At 45.7% G+C, this 17704-nt stretch overlaps 1 protein-coding gene across 2 annotated transcripts in view; it reads left to right on the top strand.

Annotated features, from left to right (window-relative positions):
- Nucleotides 1–17704, top strand: part of VGLL4 (vestigial like family member 4) — a 103129-nt gene that overhangs the window by 20208 nt on the left and 65217 nt on the right. For both annotated transcript variants that reach the window (XM_083156157.1, XM_083156155.1), the window contains exon 2: nt 8897–8973. In XM_083156157.1, coding sequence (XP_083012283.1) covers nt 8910–8973 — 64 coding nt within the window. In that variant the 5' untranslated portion in view covers nt 8897–8909. The remainder of the gene's footprint in view (nt 1–8896; nt 8974–17704) is intronic.

The following is a 17704-nucleotide window of genomic DNA, read 5'->3' as shown; positions in this document are numbered from 1 at the left end:
CATGCTTCGGGCACGGTGCCTCGCTGTGCTTGGCTCACTATTCTGTTCTCCCTCCACACCGTAGTGGAGGGTAGGGCATGATATACTGCCTGTTGGGACATGTCTGTGGAAACCTCATTTCAACCTTTTGACTGTCTACCTTGCCATTTTTGTGTCGACAAGCCAAACCTGTCTACCTATTTCACAATACTATGCTTTATTGCTCCATGTTATGGGCTGCAGACGTTCCTCTTCCTGTGAGTCGGTTGCTGTCACAAACTCAAAGTTGCGTAAGTTCACAAATATCTTGACAATTATCAGCTCTTGTGAAATTATGTTTCTTTGGAGGAATTTTTCAGGGTAATCCTGTCAGAGCGTTATTCCTGTCACTTTATCTTTCTTTACATCAATCAGTGTTTAACAAGTTTTTGCTGGTAAACACTTTTATATTCAAGTATTAACCAAAGGCTTTACTAATCTTCTGATGTTTTTCGAACTCACAGGTTCCATAGAGTAGAGCTAAATTACTAGAATACTAAGTAGAGCAAATGGGGAAAAATCTGATTTTTTTTTTTTTATAGTAAAATTAAGTATCCTTGTGTTTTTGTTTTTTTTATCCTTTTGTAACGTTCAATAAACAAACGGTACTTGTGTATTATCACGGCGCCCATCACACATCGGAGCCCGATTTTTAATTGCATCGCATGCCATACACCCGATGCAATGCGATTTAAGCCCCCTATACTATGTTAACTTGTATAAGCACCCTAATGGGTGCTTACAATGTTAAATGCACCCCCACGCCACCCCCAGTATGAACGTGAACCCGAAGCGTGGCGAGCGCCGCAGTACGCGTCCTCCGACCTTTTCATACCCCCACTATCCACGTCAGCATGGAGTTGATTTTATATAGTGTGGCGAGCCACCGAAGCGTGGCGAGGGTACGCGTATTACTTTACATGTATTCCGCGTCCCCTCGCGGGGCTCGCTGCGCTCGTGCCAGGCTTCGGGCTCGCTGCGCTCGCTACACTATATAAAATCAACTCCACGCCGATGTGGATAGTGGGGGTATGAAAAGGTCAAAGGACGCGTACCGCCGCCCCTCGCGGGTTCACTGAGCTCGCCACGCTTCGGGTTAACGTTCATAGTGGGGGTCCATTTAACATTGTAAGCCTCCATTAGGGTGCTTATACAATGTATAATCGCATCGCATTGTATGCCATATACAATGCCATACAATTTTAACATTGTAGGACATCACGGAACATCACATGCCTTATGGTCTGCGATGCGATGGGCGCCGTGATAATACACAAGTACCAAACAAACAAATGTGAAACCAAAACACAATTTCCACATATTGGGTCGATTCAGTTATTTTCCTCTGCAGTGGACACTAAAGGATGCAAAAATGGAGAAAATCAATTGTTGCTTTGTATATTGTGGTCAATTGGGCACTTTAGGCTTCCAAGTGGAAGCTTGGATTTTCAAATCAGGACCGGTTTAGCCATTTTACACGGATAACCCCTATTTGTTTGGGCACAACATGCGCGATATGCATGGGCAGCCAAACACAATTGAATTGTGTTTAATTACATGTAAGAATATATGTTCTGATGCACGGTTCTGATGATGTGCAAGGTGAACACCTGTAAATGTCCATTATATACCTTGGCTTGATCACCCCAGTACATGCAGGTGAATTCTACAGCTTACATGCTCTCAACCTCTTCATGTTACTCCTTAGAAAAGACTTGTTACATTTTTACAGTGACCAGGTATTGATATACAATAATGATGTCCTTTTTAGGGAGTCTTTTTACTGAACCAGTTTTTTTGAACCTTACTTTGTAAATCAACCTTTGATCTCCTTTTATTAGAAAGGTATACCATTTTTTTGGGACGCTATTGAATTGTTGAATTTGGATGAAATTACTTTTTTTTTTTTTTTATGTTTTGTTTCTATTACCACTTTTACACCAGAATGCCGGGTAGGACCCGGGAAATTGCCAGGGCATGTCCTGCCTCAGACCCCATTTACACTGCACTTGAATCCGAGTTATTCCCGTGCAATGCCCTTTTACACTGAAAACGGATCAGCCCTGTCTTTCCTTGCTGGTGTCATTAAAAAGGGACCTATTGGGCTGTTTCAGATGAGGTCACAAGAAAGGGAAAAGGTAGGGGGTGGGGTCTGCTCCTAGAATTGTAGTGGACATGATGGTGCAGGTCAGGTTTGGGGTCTGCCAAATAGTCAGGCTGAGGGTGATGCTGTGGGACACACTGCGTGACAGCCAGATGAGGCTGTAAACACACTGGGGAGAGTGCCTCCAGCACAGACTGTTGCTGTAGTGTAGGGTACAGGTTGCAAACAGCATGGTAACCCTGCTGCTGCTGTGCTGCTCCATGTGCCCTTTGCGGGTCTCCGGCAGATGACATCATCTGCCAGAGCCGCAGAAACACCAATCAGCTCTTCACTGCTTAATAACCCGGATAATCAGCGCCTAATAACCCGGATAATCAGTGATTCCCCGCCAAATTACCCGGATAATGACCATTTACACCACCCTGAGCCCCGGATAAGCCCTGTGTCCGATCCTGAACATTTGCCGGGTCAGATTCCTGGGGAACAGTACCCGCATTTTTTTTTTTTTTAGCCCATTTACACTGCGCCCCGTCCCAGACTGGAGCGGCAATATCCCTGGTCCAACCTCTGGGGTAAAAGGGGTATAAGTGGTACACTGATCAGTTATCAAACACTTATGCATGGAATGCCCACTGTGCATAGACGTGTTTGTTCATTAATGGTGTTAGTGATGCTGCTTTCCCGCTGCTGAAACGGGTCATTACCCTTTTTTTTTAACGGCAAGAGCCATAAAGACCCTTTCCCACTGCAGCTTTTAAATGGTAAATTATCGTTTAAAAGCCGTTTTTGGCACATTCACACTGCCGTTTAAAAACCCGTTTAACCCATAAAAAATATGAGGGGGGTGATTAAAAAAAAAAAACAGCGTGGCCCCCCCCCCCCCCCCCCCACAGCTGTAACCAGCACCAGGCTGAAAGAGCCGGGCCGGTAATTAAAAATCAGGGAACCCGACAAATAGGGGTTCCCCGATTTTTAACAACCAGCCCCAGGCTCCAGGTCCGGGGCTGGTTCCAAAAATACGGGGGACAAAATTAGTAGGGGTCCCCCATATTTTAATAGCCAGCCCCAGGCACAACCAGCCAGCAGGGTAATGCCACAGCCGGGGGAGACTTTTTATACAAGTCCCCCCGGCCAAAGCATTCATCCCTACCGACCAGTCAGCCTGGCCAGGGGCCCTGGGGGAGTGGGGACCCCCCCCAATAAAGGGATCCCCCCCCCCCCCCTCCAGGACTTACCTGACCAGGCTGAAGCCTGGTGCTGTCCCCGGTGGCCCTGTGCCGTGGCCACCGGGCTGATCATTGTGTAAAAAAATAGATGGAAAACCTATTGTTTTAAACTGTGGAACTATGAGTCCCAGCAAGCCTCCCCCGCAAGCTGGGACTTGGAGAATCACAAGTCCCAGCCTGCGGGGCATTAAAGGGCCCGCTGGGTCTTGTAGTTCCACAGTAAAAAAAATAGATACACACTGACACATTAGAAAAATAAAAGTTTAATACATACAGTACACACACATACTGATACTTACCTATCTTGAGCCCGTAGGTAGGTCCCAGGGTCCGGTCCGGTGGCTTGGTTCCGGGGCCTTGGCTCCGGGGCTGGTCCGGGTGCGGGGCTCCAGGGCTGAAGAGTCCGGGGTCCTGGATCCGTAGTAATCCAAAGGGGTACCTGGGGAAGCAAATCCTACTCACCTGCTCCTGTGGCGACCACCCCGGCTGCAGTGGTACCCGCTCTTCCTCCGCTGTACAATAGAGACGCAGAGATCCTTCTTCCTCGGCGTCTCTGCTCAAAATGATTTCTGGCCAATCAGGATCCGACTTTCTCTGGGACCTATCTACGGGCTCAAGATAGGTAAGTATCAGTATGTGTGTGTACTGTATGTATTAAACTTTTATTTTTCTAATGTGTCAGTGTCAGGCTGACTGGTCGGTAGGGCTAATGCTTTGGTCGCGGGACCTTATATAATAAGTGTCCCCCGGCTGTGGCATTACCCTGCTGGCTGGTTGTGCCTGGTTCTGGTTCTTAAAATACAGGGGACCCCTACTCATTTTGTCCCCCGTATTTTGGGAACCAGCCCTGGCCCTTGAGCCTGGGGCTGGTTTTAAAAAATCAACGAAGCCCTATTTGTTGGGTTTCCGTGTAGGACTCTGCTTTTAAAACGGGTTGAAATACCGGTTATCTTTAACCGGTATTTCAACTCTGGCACTTTCCCACTGCAGCCTTAAACGGTAAATTGCGCTGAAAAATCGGCAATTTACCGTTTTAGACCTGCAGTGGGAAAGGGGCATGATAGTCCTCACTTCCCTCTGCCTCACTGTTGTGGAAACTATTTTGTTTAAATGTGTCAAGTTTGTTTGTGTGACTGGTAAATAAAAGTAGTATAATGTAGCCCATACGCTCTGTACACATGGATCAATATATTGTTCTGTGTCCTGCGTCCTGTTTTCATCAATGAAAAGGAGACCCTGCCAGGGGAAGCCACAGGGGGAAACGGGGAAGCACCTGATTGGCCAGTGATAAAAACCAGACACTTTACCACTTCACCGAGCATAATAAATCTACCCCTCAGTGACCATATCCCCGGCGATTCTTGCTAGAATCGCACCGCGTGTACAGGGCTATACACTTACTTATGAGATATTGCATGCAATCATTTGATTTTTGACCACATCTGTTCGATAAATCGATTTGATTGTATGCACATTTTAGGGACCATGTGATGCGCGGACCCGCCGGTCTAATGTCATGTTGATAGATAGTATATGCTGCACATAATATCTATGGAATTTTAACCACATGCGATCGCTTGAATGCAATCTGCTGGTGCGGGCAGAGCGAACGTGTTTGGCAGTGGCAGGTTGGTGATAGGGGGCCGGAGGGATTGCTGGCAGAGTCCATCTGAGTAGCTTAGCGCTGTAAAGGAGCGCTAGCGGGGGTCAGCTGCGGTGGCACAATTTAAAAAAACTACAAAAACAGTTTAAAACACTAGCAGCCCTCTAATTGGCTGAGCTCTCTCAGCCAATCAGAGGGCTGTCCTGTGTTTTAAAATAAATGGAAAAAAATCTGGTGATTTCAGCTGCCCGCCACCCACAACCGCGTCATTGGCCAGAAACGCTGGGCGTTCCTATATGCTAATGGTCTGCCCCCAGCAAGTATGGGACACAAAACATGAGACCCCTTGTGAACAAAGGAGTCCATGCGGACAGACCTGAATAAGGTCCCTAGACTGATAACACTTTTACTACATGCTGGGAGATGGAGCTGACCTCAAACACAGCCTCCGCCTTGTGCCAGCAGCAATTGCATGAGACCAGATAATGAAAGTAAGTGCATAATGTATGGAATCAATATGGGACACGCAAAAATACGGAAACTACATATGTGCTGTATAAATGATTTAAATAAGTTTATTTTTTGTTACATTTGAATGTTACTCCTCCCCCCCCCCCTCCTGCTGCAACCCCTTTATATAGTGTTTGTGTGTAATTATCACTGAGTAGCTGAAATGATCTACTTTTCTCTCGCACACTATTCTGTATGCACACTGATGTGAAACGGTTAACTCCATTGTTTAACAGTCTTTTACTGTGGTTGAGTGAATCTGAGAGCTGTTGGGATTTTTCTGGATGGTTCTTAATCTTGTAACAATACCTGTTCCAATTCTTCTGTGACCAATACAATAGTCCTGCACTTGTTTAATCCCACTGACACAGCGCCACAGGTGCAGTCCTTGTTCAGCAGGGACAGAAAATGTGCCACTTTGCAATTCCAAACTGTTGAATAGCGTGTTACGTGGGGTAGAGGGAAAGGCTGTAGGTCACTTTCATTTAAGAATTTGTTGAAAGCAGCAATTTTTCCTGTTTGCCATGCATTGTCCTAAATTATGTCAGTGATCTAGCCGTGTTACAGAATACTCTATAGTGCCATTTCCTATATACTGCAGTGGTGGAGTTGGCAGAAGCAGAGATTGTGTATAAATGTCCAAAATGCATTATATATTTTGCCCTAATATTGGCCTTTCTCTGGGACCCGCTAGAACAGCGGTTTCCAACCTTTTTTTCTTTCCCATACCCCTTGATTAAGCTTATCATTTAGGAGTACCCCCTCCTCTCAATGTCCTATACCCACAGTAGTTATGAGTGGTATACGTGTCCTTATATTAAGGCGGAGGGGTAGTGTGCGGTCAGACATTGTCTCCCTGTGTTCCCGATATCGCCTGCAGGATTAATGTTGCTGCTTGTTCCACCCGTCCGTGCAGGGCAGATCATTTCTTATGTCTGAGGGCAGTGCTGGTAGCTCCCAGTGGATTGCTGGTCGGGCAAAAGCACAAGGAGACGCTGATGACACTGCAGACAGAACCGGAAGTGAAGTGATGTGGTTCATCTCCCATGTTGGGACTCCCTGTCCTAGAGCATTGGTCTCCATCCATAATTGGGTGTAAGCTACTAGAGACCAATTTAACCTGAAGAGCTACTAATATTTCAGGAGGGGAAAAAAAAATCAGGCTTATAACCAAAAAATTCTCCTTACAAATTATACCACACACCATAATGCTTATTATTACACATTATACCACACCCCATAATACTTATTACACATTATACCACACACCATAATGCTCCTGACACAATATTCCACACATTGGAATGTCCATGACACATTATGCCACACACCATAATGCGTATGGCACAAAAAGCTACACACTGTATTGTCCCTGACACATTATGCCATGCACTGTAATGTCCCTTACACATTATGCCACACACTGCAATGCTCCTCCCCACAGTAAGGCTTCTATTTTATTTTAAATTCCCTGCTTGTTGCCAGGGGTGCAATGCTTGTTGCCAGGGCGAAAGCTGCATCTTCTCCATGTGGCATCAGAGCTAAGCACTCACGGCACTACTGGGTAACGCTGTAGCGCTGTGCTTCATGTCAGACACTAGAAGTCAAACATGACCTCTAGCATCCAAGACCGAGGCGTGCTACCAGTAGCTCACAAGCGATGGGTTGGCGACTACTTCCCTAGAGTGTATGGGCAGCATATGAGCGTCAAGTACAATGCAGATGGAGCGCAATGCTTAAAGGCAAATGAATATTGGTGAAGTAAAGCAAAAAATGTAATTGCAGAAACTATGTACCAATAGTGGGTAGTTATGGTTTTTATTTTTATCATTTTGTGTTCCTGGCCAATTCGCCGGCTGATCAGATGACAGATGGTGCTGCCCAAACACCCGGTAGGATCGTACAATGGGCCTGATTGACTCGGTAATCTGTGAACTTTGCACAACTTACCGAGTGCCAGAGAACTCCCCTCCCCCCGCCAGTGTTTACCCCAGCAACTGTGTGAGGGGATGTGTACCAAAGACATATCCTATGGCATGCCGCCACTTTAGGAGAAATCATACGATGGTCGCCAACCATCGAATGATTTCTCCTGCCTTCGCAAATAAAAGTCAGTCTGGACTGACTTTTTATTTTCAGGTGCCTGGGATGAAGATAGGGCAACGGTTGATGTCATGTGACGCTAGCCGCAGGACTCTCCACAAAATGTGGTGGACTCACTGCATTTGTGGCAAACCTCACCATTTAAGGGGATCCTCACCTTCCTCTCACGGCAAGGCTTTTGCCCTTACATTGAATACCGCAAGGGGGTTTGACGGCAAGGAAAAAACATTTTTGCCGTACAAACCCCCTTGCTGGCCCCACGTAGGCAGAATGTTGACTGTAGCCAGCGGTATAATTTAACAAGCCAGGGTAGATGTGCATGCATTGGTGTAGATCTAAATGAGTCCTTATTGGATGAATTAGCTGCTTGGCTCCTCACATTTATCCAGCTTCCCTTTTACACACTAACATGTTTCAACTACTTGTTGGGCAGTACGGATGGTGTAATGCAGGGCTGGGCAACACCGGCCCTCCAGATGTTAGTGAACTACACATCCCAGGATGCTTTGCATTAGTTTTGCTATGTGGCCATGCTGAAACTGATGCAAGGCATGCTGGGATGTGTAATTCATCAACATCTGGAGGGCCGGTGTTGCCCAGCCCTGGTGTAATGGTTAGCATTACTGCCTCACAGCGCTGAGGTCATGGGTTTGATTCCCACCATGGCCCTAACTGTGCAGAGTTTGTATATTCTCCCCGTCCTCCCACAGCACACAAATATGCTGGTAGGTTAATTGGTTCCCAACAAAATTAACCTGCGTGTACATGTGGTAGGGAATATAGATTGCAAGCTCCATTGGGGCAGGGACTGATATGAATGGGCAGAATATGTGGATGCAATATAAATAACTGGTAATACTGTATGTAGTGGAAATTAGTTAAGAAGATTAAGGGGCATACACGCGGTGCTATTGTAGCCCATTTTCTAAGATCTGAAGAGATAGCTCCGTGTGTATAACCCAGAGCCACAGGACCATGCATTTCCATCACCTGACTAGATCTTGACTACATGTAGTGAAATCAGCGGCCTGTTCTAACTAGAACACTGGTTAGCACAGATCACCCATACACCTATCCCTACATGTGTATGGGGGATCTAGCTGCCGGGAAATTCATTGGAAGTCGTCCTCCCCTTGGATGCTCAGCACGGAGGGGCACACACCCCTCAATGAGTGTATGCGCCTTTATCGGAGAACATAAGAGCCATAATATCCTTCTCCACTTTCAGAATTGTTTGGTAATGAGAATAAAATGCACCTGGGCGATGCAGTCTGTATGTACAGTTTACCATTGCCTACATATATACTGAGAACATGTCTTTCTGCTTCACAGGGTCTTCCCAGGAATGGAAACTCCATTAGACGTCCTTTCAAGAGCGGCGTCCTTAGTACATGCAGATGATGAAAAACGTGAGTAACGCTAATGCTTTCGTCCTTGTTGCAGTGAGGACTTTTTCATTCAGTCTATCGTTCTTGTATAATACCTTGCGTAGGGCGCTTTGCCTTCATTGTTTGAATATATAGATTTGTTTCCCAAGGCAGTTACCGGCTTTGTTTGAACAGCCCAACGTCAGGTGTCACTTCTGGTTTTTTTCGCAGCTGCACCTATGTCAATAACACCTGACTTTCTGGCGACTTGTTTATTCAGCCCGTTGTTTGCACTTATTTTACAAATGACAGCGCTCTTTATCTAGACTAAATATTCTGGCAGCTGCTACACTGTTTATGCTGCTGCTACAGACTTTATATGCAGAAGAACTCATTACTGGCTTTCTGCTTATTGATTTAAATGTGACCTTCACCCCTGCTCCCAAATTCTGTAGCTCTCAAGGTATTCCCACTGAGCAAACACTGAGTGCCTTGCAGTAATCAAATTGTTATGTACGTGGACCTGCCATGCATGTAGGCAAAGGAGACAAGTTTTCACAGGTTGTTGCCACACTACCACTGACCGCGTGTATAGACCCGGTTGTGGCAACACTAATATTTGGGGTGCTGAAGCAACCACAGCATTTTATGGCTCTATGCATGGAGACCATTGTGTAGAGCAGGCTTGGGCAGCATGTTGTATATTTCTGAATGTTGTAGGACTACAAATAAAATCATGTGGGGAACTTACACCCGGGAGCCTTCGGTGAGGAGGTGCAGGGGGCGGGGCTGCACAGTGCCATCATTCATGCCATCCTGCTGCACTATAATGAATCGAGTAACCCCCAAATTGCAATTTGCCTTGCCTACTTCAATAGGGAAGTGGGTATAATTTGGCTGGGTGTTCCGCTTTCCTGAGAGTCGGGTAGCGTACCGCTGATATCGCTACAGACATTGTAGGTGGCCACGAGTGAATGATATAGTGCATACACATTGGGCGGTATTCAACTAGCTGTGACAGCTAGCCGTGCCCATAGCTCGCCGTCACAGCTCGTGGGTCAGTATTCAACTGACCCCCCTGCACTCGTCGTTTCCATCTCTGGACATGGGTTCGATTCCCACCATGGCTCTAACTGTGCAGAGTTTGTATATTCTCCCCGTGCTTGCGTGGGTTTCCTCCGGGTACTCCGGTTTCCTCCCACAATCCAAAAATATACTGGCAGGTTAATTGGCTCCCAACAAAACTAACCCCAGAATGTCTGTGTGCATGTACATGTGGTAGGTAATATACATTAGATTGTAAGCTCCACTGGGGCAGGGACTGATGTGAATGTTCAACTATTCTCTGTAATGCGCTGCAGAATATGTGTGCGCTATATAAGAAACTGTTAATAATAAATATAATCTATCATTTTTTTAGACCCATTACATGTTTTATGTTGTATATGTTGTACATAAAATGACATATTGGTCTCCAAATATTTCCTCTAGTTAATGAAAGATAGATTTTATGCCCAATCCGATAATGCTGGATAAAGCCATTTTTGCGGGTGGAGTGAAGGACTGAATTGTTTTCCTGATACAGTTGGTATGTGAGGCTGCTGACCACGGGTGTGGGTTGTTAGGTCAAAATGGGTCTAGGTCGACAGGTCATTAGGTCGACACAAGCATTAGGTCGACATGGGCAAGGTCGACAGTCAAAAGTTCGACATGGGGTTTTTCACAGTTTTTTTTTTTTTTTTACCTGAATGTCGAAACAGTCGACATGGACACAGTTTGAAATGGGCTTGCTTCGCTCGCGATGCTTTTGGCACACTATTTTATTCTCCCACCACGCCCTAGTGGATGGTAGGGCATGAAATACCGCCTGTCGGCTCAAAAACAGTGAAAAACCCCATGTCGACCTAGCACATGTCAACTTAATGCTTGTGTCGACCTAGACACATGTCAACCATGACCCATGTCGACCTAATGCCATATCCCTTGACCACACACATTGGTCATTAGATGCTGTGCTAGTGCTGTGGTTTATGGAACATATGGAATTATCTGATTTGTTCTTCACTGTCCTGTTAAACAATGCTTTACCTGTGACAGGGCTTGCTAGGATGTGTAGTTTCACAGCAACTACAGAGGCCAGGCCTGCTTTAAAGCCCACAAGATAATTTTTTCCCAATCTGGTTGTTGAGTCACCAGTGGTCCTCTTTATACGTATTACAAATTTAAATGAAGGGGGCACCAATACTTCTCTTGCCTCCGGGCAGCTGAAATTAACTTACGCCACTGGGCGACCATGATAAGTTTATTTATGGTGACCATGAACGTATGGTGAGGGAATCATTGGAGTGTGAGAGCCCATTCATTCCCTCACTGATGCCTGTCCTAGTGATTGCGTAAGTGTGAGTGGGCTGATTTTCTCTCCCTCCCAGCACAGCGGTTGTTGGTCAGAGTACTAATCACACCAGTCTTTTTAGAAGTGGTGATTGAGCTGGTTGGTTCAGTTTCCTTCAGGTGGTTCCTGTTTGCTGTGACAACTGTGGCATCAACAAACACTGCTGTAGCCTTAGGTGCTATCTGCTTTCAATAGTAAGAGGTGGGGCTGCTACCATAGGCCGTTTCATGTGTCATCTATGAGTATTTGCTTTCATCCGTCTGCGTACTGTTTTCCCCATATACACTAATATATCATACTTCTGATAGACTCACTAGCTGTTCCCTACCCGCTTAAGTGACCTTCATCTAAATGACATCGTTGTTCATCATCCATCTACTGTAGTAAACATGAGTTGTACCCACAGCTTTTAGCATTGGACACCTGAGAGGCCTAAAATAAAAGATTTATACTGAAGAGATCGTTCTATACCATACAATATAACACTGTAGGTAACCCAGAATTATGCATCATAATAAACCATACAGTGACATCATTGTACCATAATGACACGGGCTGCTTCGGCAGCAGTGACTATCTCCGGCTCCGATCCGATGCGCATGGCACCGTGTATTGGATCGGAATCAGAGTAAAACACATGCGATTTGAGCCCTTTTATGCGATTCCTCAGCCCGATGCCTATTAATCGGATTAAAAGGGTCCAAATCCCACTAGTGGATGGGGGAGCACATGGGTCTTTGGTTTTAATTTTACATGTTGACCTTTTGGGCAGGGGGCATGATGATATCATTTTATCATTGTGCTCTGTCCCTGCTAGACAATGGTGCAATTGCTGGCACTGGCAAACTGCTTTGTGAGCTTTCAGTGCCGGCCGATACACTTGGGAAATGGGCAGCTGGGTGGCATCATTTCTGGGAGATGGTGGCCCCTTTTCACACACTGGCAGCCGCCGGGGGGGGCAAACCCTGCACGGCCAAGAAGCCGTGCCTTGCCGAGAAGTTTACAGTGGTCAGGATGGCCACAGCCCAGCAGCCATCCTTTCCAGTGGTGACAGCCGGTTGCAACCAGGCGGCGGGGCCTTGACCATCCCGTGTGAATGGACACAATCCTGTGTGTACGGCACAGCTTTTGGCCGTGCAAGTTTTTGCCGGCCGGTGTCAGCTAGAGCGTGTGAAGCAGCCCTTAGCCATTCTGGTACTTGTGTATTAACACGGCGCCCGCGAAATCGGCTGAAAATCGCATGCAAAAATTGGATGCGATTTAGCAGCCTATTTTCGTTCGATTTTTCTGCGATTTCCTGCCGATTTGTATGCTATTCCATCCTTGCACACCCCCACTATCTAAGTTAGCCCGGAGTGTGGCAAGCGGACGCGGTACATACCCCCGCTATCCACGTTGGCGTGGAGTTGATTTTATAAAGCGTGGCGAGGGGACGCGGAAAACAATCCGAAGCATGACGAGCGGAAACTGATTACTTGACGTGTATTCCGCGTCCCCTCCTGGGGCTCACTACACTTCAGGCTCGGTGGCTCGCTGCGCTCGCCACGCTTTATAATATCAACTCCACGCCGACGTGGATAGTGGGGGTATGAACAGGTCAGGAGGACGCGTACCGCCGCCGCTCGCCACGCTTCGGGCTAACTTGGATAGTGGGGGTGTGCAAGTATGGAATAGCATGCAAATCGGCCGCGAAATCGTATGCGATATCGTACACGATTTAGATCAAATCAGGCGCCGTGATAATACACAAGTACCGCCATTCTTCTGGGTATCACCTGATTTACATAACCATTCCAAGAGAGTAGCCAAGTATGGTTTTAATCCCATATCTGTGTGGAGCTTCTATGTTCTTCCCATGTTTGCATGGGTTTCCTGTGGGTAACCCTGTTTTCCAAAATCACACTAGGTGGTGTATTGTCTACTTTATAGAACTTTTTACATAAAGCAGATTTCTTGTAACTAATTACACTTGTTGAAATATTTTCATGCAAAATTAATATTTTGAGTGACACAACTATTTACCTTGTGCCAATATTATGGCATGTACGTCCCTTGTCTGGCCTGTACCCTGTCTTCTGCTAATCCCCTACAGGTGAGCTGAGATTTACACTGCTTCCTCCGCAGCACATAATCTTCCCTTTGTGGAGCTGGGTTATGCAATAGTAAAACTTTGGCATAACAGAAGTAATACAAGGCCAGGCAGAGAACCAGATACAGCCAACTGTGCCTGAAGCAGTCTGCTTGCTACATATTGGGTTCCTTAATGGTGACATGTATCCAATTACTCATGTCATAAATAAGTCGGTATGAAATACTGATTCAAAGTGAACCTGGCACCAAAACAAAAAGTCCAGAACATGTTCTATACAGGTGCTCGGGCTCCAAACACAACCATCGCAGCTAGAACTACCAAGGCTGTGAATGTTAAACTGTAACTTCTAGTAGCCCAGAGAGAAATATTCTGCACATAGAGGCTAAGTCAGAGGTGGGTGGAGTTGCTAAAGCTGTGTATGTAAATACAGCAGTAGGTGGTTCTTACCGTAGTGATCCGAGCTGCATCCTATGATGCAAACGTTGGATTACTGCGATGCCATTGGGTGGCTTGTGGCACCTATGTGGTCACGCCAGCCAGCTGTCTCGGATCCTTGCAAGAGGCCAGGAAATATCTGGCCTCAGGCTCTTCCTTACCCTCTAAACAGTAGTAACGCCTTTTACGTTTTCACAAGCAAAGAGATGGCCACCTGCCCCTTACCCCCAAACAAAATCAGACTGTCAATCACTGTCAGTCTGACACTGGACTGCTTCTGTCGCTGCAGAACCTGTTCGCACATGCGCATAACAGGTCTTGCACATGTACACTACTCAAACCATACTGTTGAGAATATTTGGCCCTTTTAGAGTGTGTGTAAAGACAGGAAAAATATCTACTTCCACAGTGTGTGTGTGTGTGTGTGTGTGTGTGTGTGTATAAAGCAAGCTAAAAGCAAAAGCTTTGAAAGCTAGTCTGCTACCTTCTGTGTTTGTGCATGTGTAAGTAATATGTAGTTTATTCTCTACCAGCAGGTGGCAGTGTTTCGGAGACTCACGAACACTAGACCTATTTCAAGTGAAAAGAAATCTTAGAGGACTTTGGTGTGGTAGTGGTGGTTGTGGTAGTAGTGCCCACAGTAATCTCCCCAATATATCCATATTATCATTATTACCAATGTTGTTATATTATGTGTATGTTGTGATATTGTAACACATCTTTGTGACAATCTTCACTGCATTTACTTCAATAAAACAATTTCTTTGGAAAAAACTAAATATTATTTATTAATGGTTATTTATATAGCGCTTGCATATTCCGCATCGCTTTACAGAGAATAAAATATGCTGCTACCTTAATTGCGGCACCTTTACTTCAAATAAGTTCAGTGTGTGTGTGTATATGTGTGTGTGGCCATTATTTTTGTGTGTGTCTGATATGCTCTACATTGTGAGCAGGAAGTGAAACATGTGCGGCAGGATGTTCCTTGTTCATTGTTACCCACAGCCTGTCTCCTGCAGCTTTTATCTGCTTCTCATTCCCAACCTCCCAGCCCCCGGGGCTGAGCACTCGCCACCTCTGTGTGCTCTGGCATTGTACATGTTGACTAATGCTGTCAGGCTTCAGTGGAAGAGTTCTATGCGAGCAGTGGGGAAGGCACCATCCATCAGCAGTGTTTGTGGGGGGGTGTTGGTGTAGAAATGGGTTTTATAATGACAAAGGCTGTGAGTGTCACCCTAGCAGGAGACTCTCCTGGAGGTCGGTTCCAGTCAGAAGGTTTCAATCTTTTCTCTTCAGTCCTACAGAAAACTGATTTTAAAAGGGCAGAAAGTAATTCTCGTATGTCTCATCAACCCACTGGAGGCCGCTATGTGGCCTGAATGTATTTATTTACAGTTACTTGTATAGCGCAGCATATTATGCTGCATGCATGAATGACTGAATCATTCTATATGTATAGCTTGAGGTGGTATGGTTCAGACATGTCACCGGGTATGGATCATATGGTCGACATACTGAAAGGTCGACATGGGACAAGGTTGACACAAGCATTAGGTCGACAGTCAAAAGGTAGACCTGGGGTTTCTCACTGGGTTTTTTTTTTTTTACCGAGATGTCGACACAGTCGACATGGACACAGCATAAAGTGCCCCGCATCCCCTCACTGTGCTCTCCATGCTTTGGGCACGGTGCCTCGCTACACTTGGCACACTATATTATTCTCCCACCACGCCCTAGTGGACGGTAGGGCATGAACTCCCACCTGTTGGCACATGTCGGCTCAAAAAAACAGTTACAAACCCCATGTCGACCTAGACCATGTCGACTTATTGTTTGTGTCGACCTACTGACCTGTCGACCTTGTCCCATGTCGACCTAGTCCCCTGTCTAACCTTTCAGTATGTTGACCTAATGACTGTCGACCATCTTTAGGTCGACCATATGACTGTATCCCATGTCACCAATTCCTGGTGGATCCAAATGCTGCATTCTATGGTGTGATTCTAATTGGTTTTTCCCTGCGGCAACCACTAGATGGCGCCTATCAGGCCAAACCCTGTTTATTTGGGTGCAAGAAATTCAACAATGAATGGGGGTCAACAACAAATGAATTGCTCTATTGGGTGCCCTTTAGGTATCGCTGGACCCCAAAACATGTACTCCACTCCACACTCCCCCCCCCCCCCCCCACTGTCTGTGTTTTACAGATTCTGAAATGCGGATCTGTTTAGAACTGTTAGAAAGGATTGCTCTGTGTGTACAGCCCAAAGCGATGGCGATGCGTAGTCCTATGTGTCGTCATAGCATGACTAGATCTTGACTGCATGCATTCAAAATCTAGTCCTATCACCGGTGTTCTCACCTGAAAACACAGCTCCGCACACATTGCTGGCGTGTAGCGTGTGAGCCAGCTTGGTAAGCTGAGATCCGCGCCTAAGCATATTGCACAGCCTCGTGTGTACGGGACTTAACTCTAGCACAGCCTATGAAATGACAGAAACCGACTGGTAGCAAGGGTCATTTTACCTCTCTCAGCTTGGAAAGTCACAGTACCATCCAATCAACTCATGTCATTGAAAAGGCTGTGTTTGAAAAATAACATTTAGGAGCTGATTGCGTGCTATTTTATGTTCTTTCTTTCTTTCTTTCAGGCTTAGTATGTTTGCCCTCTATGAGCTGTTTAGGCTGAAACTAGATCCTTGCGTCCGGGTGGGATACATTTATTTCTTCGGAATGTTTTTTTTTACATTTGTTGTATATTCAGGCCATGCCCTTTTGTATGCCTGTAATGTCTGAGCAGTTTTCTTGCATTGTCCTATCCTTTGTTGCAAAATGTCAGCAGATGACATGTGATGCAGCACGCCGCTTATTCATTCTACAAATGTCGCGGCATTGGAAAGAATGTGCTTGGCGGTTGGTCATGTTTCGCGGGTAACAACACACAATCGTCAGGAATGCCTGCAATGATTTTTGTGTTTGGACAAAGGAGCTACCTTAAGGTATCACAACTATTTGTGTTCCTTTTCCCCATGTGACTGTGTTTTGTCGCTGTTACCTTTTTTACGTTTTCCTTGCACCTGTCCCCTTTAGTGATGAGTCAGAAATGACATATTTGGCAGATGACTACATGGCAGAGGTACGACTGGATTGAATGCTAGCCAACTGTAGACCTTACCATGTTGTCATGTGGAGTTTAGCAACGGATGATGAAGTAATGTCCCTTATACTGTTTACGTAGCTTGTTTCACCACATTCTTCTACTAGCTAAGGGGCCTATGTATCAAGCTTTTTACGCCCATAAAATAATGTATGATTTACAGTTTTTGCATAATTTTATGATTTGTTTTGATGTACTAATAGCACAATTCAGGAGATTTGACAGAAATCCCTCACAGAATATTAATCCGCACTACAGATCGCTGTCTCCATTATTATCAATGGGGGCTATGATCAAGGGATGGCCATCAATGCAGTCGCTATCGATGGCCATCCATCGATGGTAATAAACTGTGATGGATGACCATCGATCGGTAAAATGGTCATCCATTTTCTTTGACTGACTGACCCGTGGGAACATGGGGGCGGGGCTTCACGGGTGTCAGGCGGAGACTTTGAAGAAAAAAACCGAAGCAAAACATCGGTTTTGCTGTGCCATCGATGGAGGGAAATCTGGTTCTCCCCCATCAATGGCAAAAGTATTCAACATCGGCCATAACCCATCAATGATTTTGAATCATCAATGGCCATCTCTATTACAATATGTATTATGAAAAATATCTGCTGCTGCTGTACAGTGTGTTAATAATCACGGCATATCTGCCATTAGTCAGACATAGGCCCTTTTAGTTTGT

This window comes from Crinia signifera, chromosome 8 (assembly GCF_055691185.1).
Source record: "Crinia signifera chromosome 8, ASM5569118v1, whole genome shotgun sequence".
Taxonomy (NCBI): Eukaryota; Metazoa; Chordata; class Amphibia; order Anura; family Myobatrachidae; genus Crinia; species Crinia signifera.
Note: the sequence above shows the minus strand (reverse complement) of the source record. Positions and strands in the feature narration are given on the sequence as shown.